General features: G+C 39.4%; 1 protein-coding gene across 1 annotated transcript; it reads right to left on the bottom strand.

Annotated features, from left to right (window-relative positions):
- Positions 1-848: 848 nt before the first annotated feature.
- Positions 849-3456, bottom strand: LOC115675646 (uncharacterized). Its single transcript, XM_056318211.1, is given in 4 exon segments — positions 849-1200; positions 1202-1642; positions 2215-2433; positions 3346-3456. Coding segments are annotated over 4 exon segments (978 nt in total). The 3' UTR covers positions 849-993.
- Positions 3457-5461: the final 2005 nt, after the last annotated feature.

Raw genomic sequence — 5461 nt, 5'->3', positions numbered from 1 at the left:
CATCTCTATCTTTTTTATTAGAATGGAAATCCAAATCCACATATGATTTGATTCGCCACCAAGCCCACCATCACATTTCACCAAAAGTCGAAGAATATATAGGGCCTCCAATAATGAAAATGCAGGTAATCTGTGGGAAGTTTTTGAACAAGGTCTGAGAGAAAATACAGATGGGTTTGGTTTCAGATGCATTACTTGGGAATGGCCTCAAGTGCAGAAAAATTGAGTTTTTCTCTAGATTCATCATTCAAATCCAGTCAAGGACCATGTCATCTCCATTCTCCAGTCATAAACATAACAATCAACGGTAAAAGAATGCAACCAACAGAGAATATAAGGCAAAACAGCAATGAAGACACCTCAACACCTGCACTTAGTACCCTTTTCTTTCACAATACACACTTTGCCCCCCCTGGATTTCAAGAGTTTTGCACTCGACAGTTAAACATAATGTGTGCAACTGTGCATTATGAGCGTGGCGAAGGCGAGAGTCTTCTGCTAAATGTGCAGGCACTCGAGGAAAGATAAGATTTTACTTCCTGCAATGCCGATCAAAGATAAAGTTAGAAGAACTCAATCGATTGGGCTTCGACATGAGAAGCGAAAGCCTCTAAGTGCTTCAACAAGGAGAAATGAGTATGAGATGGAGTGTCAGGTTAAGGGTAGTAAAACACCGTAAAAATGATTTTGAATGAGACTGTGCAGAAAGATAAGGAGTTTTTAGATCTAAAAAGAGACTTCATCATAATAGAGAATAACAGCGTTAAATAGCAAAGGACTGATTCTGTAATCCGGAAAGGAGATATGTTGATATGCTAACACAACCAACTGACCACATTTACAGATACTAAAGTACATATAAAATGTTGAAAACCTGTTTCTTTACCGCGTTACAAGATCATCTTGTATATAGCGACTGTCAAGGGAAGCAAACAGGAACAAAAGTAAAGCTTCTCCAAAATGCACAAAATACTCTTAAAACACGTACTTTAGCTATTGGGAAGAAGCACCAAGCCACCTTATTGTCCGGTCCAACATACTCACAATTGCGGGGACTAAAATTCGAGCAAACCTTGGAAGAGTCGGATAAGAAAGCGCGCCGAGTATGAACCAGTTCAAGCTCAAGAGAGCAACTGCATCAGAAGCAGGTTTGTTTTTTATAGTGGAGAAAAGCTGAACCACACTCACCAGTGACATGCGCGCCAACAACAGTGAAGAGCGCCATCACGAGCGGCATGCACGGGTCTCCAGCTTCCCAAATTGTCATGCCGACCATAAAAGATAACACCGAACTGAAGAGACTCCGCTTCAATGCAACTTCCCTCTGCTGGGCGAGAGCCCTGTTCATTTCCATATCGGGCGAAATAAAGCAGTCGGGACTCGTACTGCTTAGTACGTTGAGCAGTGAGTCTATGCTTTTCCTGTCCCCTTCCCATGAATCTTGGTGCATCAAAAGCTCCCGAAAGAATGCACTGCTTCCATTGTAGCTGGATTTTGATGGCGGGGTATCATGAGGAACACCGTAGTTGTCACCTCTGCGGCTGTTTAGGCCATTTCCAGATTCTGCCTGAACTCTAAAGTTCCAAAGTTCCTTGCCCTGAATTTCCTTTAACCGAAGATTTTCAGTTTTCATACATGGAAGCTGTCGAAAAGAAACCCGATTAAGATTGTCAAGAAGCACATATTGAAATATAGGTCGTAGTATAGAGGACAAATAGAAGTGATTTACAAGAAGAGCATGTATCTTCCAAAAAAGAAAACTCTCTATTAGCACCAATCAACCAGTTCCGGAAACAAAATTCTTATACAACTGCATAGAATCTGGTAAACACTCAGACAAAACCAAGATCCCAGAAAATATTTCAACCCTATCGACTTCATTATTTCATATAACACAGGCTTGACCAATCCTCTCGGATGCAATGCAATTCGCCGAATCCACATGCATTGGGCAGGGCGCACCCACACATTCATAAGTCTATCCTGTCATTTGGACACCTCCAGCAAATCTCATTATATTTCACAAATTCTAGGGAACCGCTCTTGGCTCTTGCATAAGAGAGATTCTACTAGGATTCTTAGGTACATTCATATATGTATATGTGCAACCAGCATGTTGCCACTTCCCATAGTTCATAAATTAACGGCACAACCAGTGATTGAGAACTTACAAAAGAAATCAAAGCCAGATAACAAGATTTATTATGGAAGAACAATCAGGCCAATTGCTTCAACATTGAAAAGGAAACAAACCTCGTCCTCTAACACTTCAAGTCTTGCCATGGTCTTCTCACGCTCGTCTTCAAGTTCAGATAAAATGAATTCCAACATTTTCCGTTCTTTGACTGCTTTACGGTAACGCTCCTCGAGTTCTTTCCTCTCTCACACAAGATTTTCCAACTCCATCTGCATTGCTAGTAAATTTACTTCCAGCTGCAGAACAGAATAACTATCATCTTGAAAGGAGAAGGAAAGAGAAGATAGATTTGTACATGAAGAACTGGATGACAAAGCAATCTTTTAACACAACATACAAAAGGAATTGACCAATTTTTGTTCAAGATAGAGAAGATAAAGATACAAGGATAGGGAGAAACTGATCATCTAGCAAACACATATATGTACAGGAATATTATAATTATAAATATTTTTGATCACTCCAAATTACTTAAAATATCCTAAAGACGAGCAAAAACAACTCTATTTGATCATGTTCTTTTAAACCAGGAGTGTATTCAACCCAAAATGAGTCCAGACATTGTGAGACTGTAGCTGTATAGGAGGTCATTCTCCTACTTTCAATCCTATCTTCGAATCCAAGCATCTTATGCAACTGATCAACATGACTCTGCAGGCTACACTAATTGCAACTGCCCAAGTTTAAGTTCGATTATATAACCAGTGACTACAATAGTGAACAATTAGAGGAAAAATCAAAATCCAAGTAAAATTAGACGATGGGAATAATATGATAAACGAAAGAGTTGTACACTTCCTCTATACAACAAACTAATATCAATAATGAGAAACTGCAAAAGAACTCCTATTCCCTCTCTCTGTTTTCTGTGTAAGTGGAGCCTATACTTTGTTCCTGTTCTTTCTCATTCTTCCTTCCTCCTTACCGACATTTTCAGGTCATAGTGCAGCAGTAGGTGCATAATTTCTATAGCAGTCCAGCTAAAAACACCCGATCTCCTATTTCCTTTTTAAATTTGATATTACACTCAGCTAGAACTTCATGAATTCATGGCAGTGGTTCATGGAAAATGCAAGAAGCAAGCAATTAGTATGTGCACACGAAGATAAAGAAGCACATTTAACAAGGGTATGCTCGAATAAACAAACCTGCCTTTCCCTCTGAATAGCAGTCAAAATTCGGAATGAAAGAGTTATAAGAGCAACCATCCATAGAATCACTTTCCAACATATGTTCACATGCAATGAGATTGCAGCCATTGTTAGCTCCATCCAGGTGTGAAGGATAATCAAGGTAGTCTTCACTCCAAACAGGCATATTAGCTTGAGTAGGGAGAACAGCTTTGTCACCAAGATTATTAAAGTGTTCACTAGCTCCGAAGCTGATGTCATTGGACGATATGTCTTATTCACCAACACTTCCAACTCCCCTGCAAATGGAACGTCTCTCTGTTCCTGAGTGGCCTTTTGATTTTTCCAAGAGTAACCTTATGTGGCAAACTATGAGTGCGTATTTTCGTAGGTTTTTAAACAAGTACGCCATATACAACGGCCAACAAGAGGTGAAGAGAAAGAACTGCTCACCTAATGCACCATTTGCACCTGACTAATGTCAGATCCAATTGTAAACTTTCCGAAAATATTTAAGGCCCAAATGATTGTTTCTTCAAGCTGGACCACTTATGCTAGGTTCATAGCACCAGCCATGTTGAAAACAAGCTTCTCCCACAAGCTAAAACATAACACTTAACTGAGTACCTCCACATGTTAACAGTAACAGCAGCGCTCTTTGTTTTATTGCATCTCATCAATCCGTCCTCCATGATTTGTTTGTTCTAAACGCCAGTCAGTCTAGTCCCTTAACCCTTTCTCGAATCTGTACGAGAGTAATGAAGCATCCATGTACACTAAAACATTATCTGTCCCCGCAAACAAACTTGGTTAATTTAACTTGGAGCAGACGTCCTAGACTTGCCATGGTGGAGCACTCATGTAAGCCAGGACATTTGCATGTTCGAGTTCAAAATTTTGCATGCTAATTAGCGGAATAACAAATCTTTCATGTTTAAGGATTGTTAGAAAGCAATGGGAACTCTCTTCCTTGCATTTGCTTTTCCAAATACAAAAGCTATCAACGCTCTATCATTACTAGGTAGTTTACAAGTACTGCACTTTGGAACTGAGTTCCACACCGAACCTAAATGACAAATCATCCGTCTCTTGCTTGTGAGAAATAGCAACAATTCTATACACGACCAGCAAACAGATTAATCAAAACTTCTCAAGCAAGTATGTTGCAAGACCCCAATTATTATTCCAATTAAAACACTCAAAGCTATCAGCTGGATAACTACACGTAAAGATCAGTATCAACCCAGCGACATTGAATGCGAGCCCCCACACGTTCAACATGAAAATAAATGACAAACTTAAAAAAAGAAGGCCCACCAAAGAACCTGCCTCAAAACAGAGCATGCGCACTTTCACATCATAATTTCTTCATACGGGAGAGCCACACAGATTAGTATATAGGATTAGCCGAAGAAAAAGAACCCAGAAACGAGGATGGTGAGAGAATCATAAAAGCACAGGCGTAGATAGAATTTGAACACCCTAATGATAGATGCACAAGAAGTTGAAACACTCACAAGGGGAAAAGCAAAGCAGCAAGGCACAGGCAGGCTTTCGACTCCGAGAGAGAGAGACAGAGAAAGAGTAGTGGACAAAGTAGCAGCAGCGGCCACACAAAGCATCTGCATGAACGCCACGTCAAAGCAGGAGGCAGGAAATTTGGAGGAACAACGCCACGATTTGTTTTCTCTTCTTCACATATCCTCGTGTTTTTCTTTTCTTGTTCACAATTATTATGTCCATGTCCACATTAATGTATAAATTCGTAATTCTATATTTACTCTGACATATTTCAATTTCATAATCTGATCCATTTGGATCGACTTATGCCTTTTGTATTCTGCTTCATCTAATTCACACGATTTATGTTCTTTCATTTATTTATTTTTTATGAAAGAGCGCATCTACTCACTCAGGAATATTTCTAAGGTACTTTTTTTGCAAGATCGTTTACCATGATTCATTGTAATATCACAAATTTAATCTGTAACAAGTTATGAAATTTGTGTATTTAATTACGACGATAAATCGTAATATCGCAGAGTGCACACGGTTATCATAAGTGCCCTGACTACGGGCACAACTTTGCTGATGGAAGGACAAAAATACCCTCAACGACCCTATTTTTTTTTTT

This window comes from Syzygium oleosum, unplaced genomic scaffold (assembly GCF_021117445.2).
Source record: "Syzygium oleosum isolate NSW1041296 unplaced genomic scaffold, Sole_v2.1 Sole_v2.15, whole genome shotgun sequence".
NCBI lineage: Eukaryota > Viridiplantae > Streptophyta > Magnoliopsida > Myrtales > Myrtaceae > Syzygium > Syzygium oleosum.
This window is presented reverse-complemented; position numbering and strand designations above follow the sequence as displayed.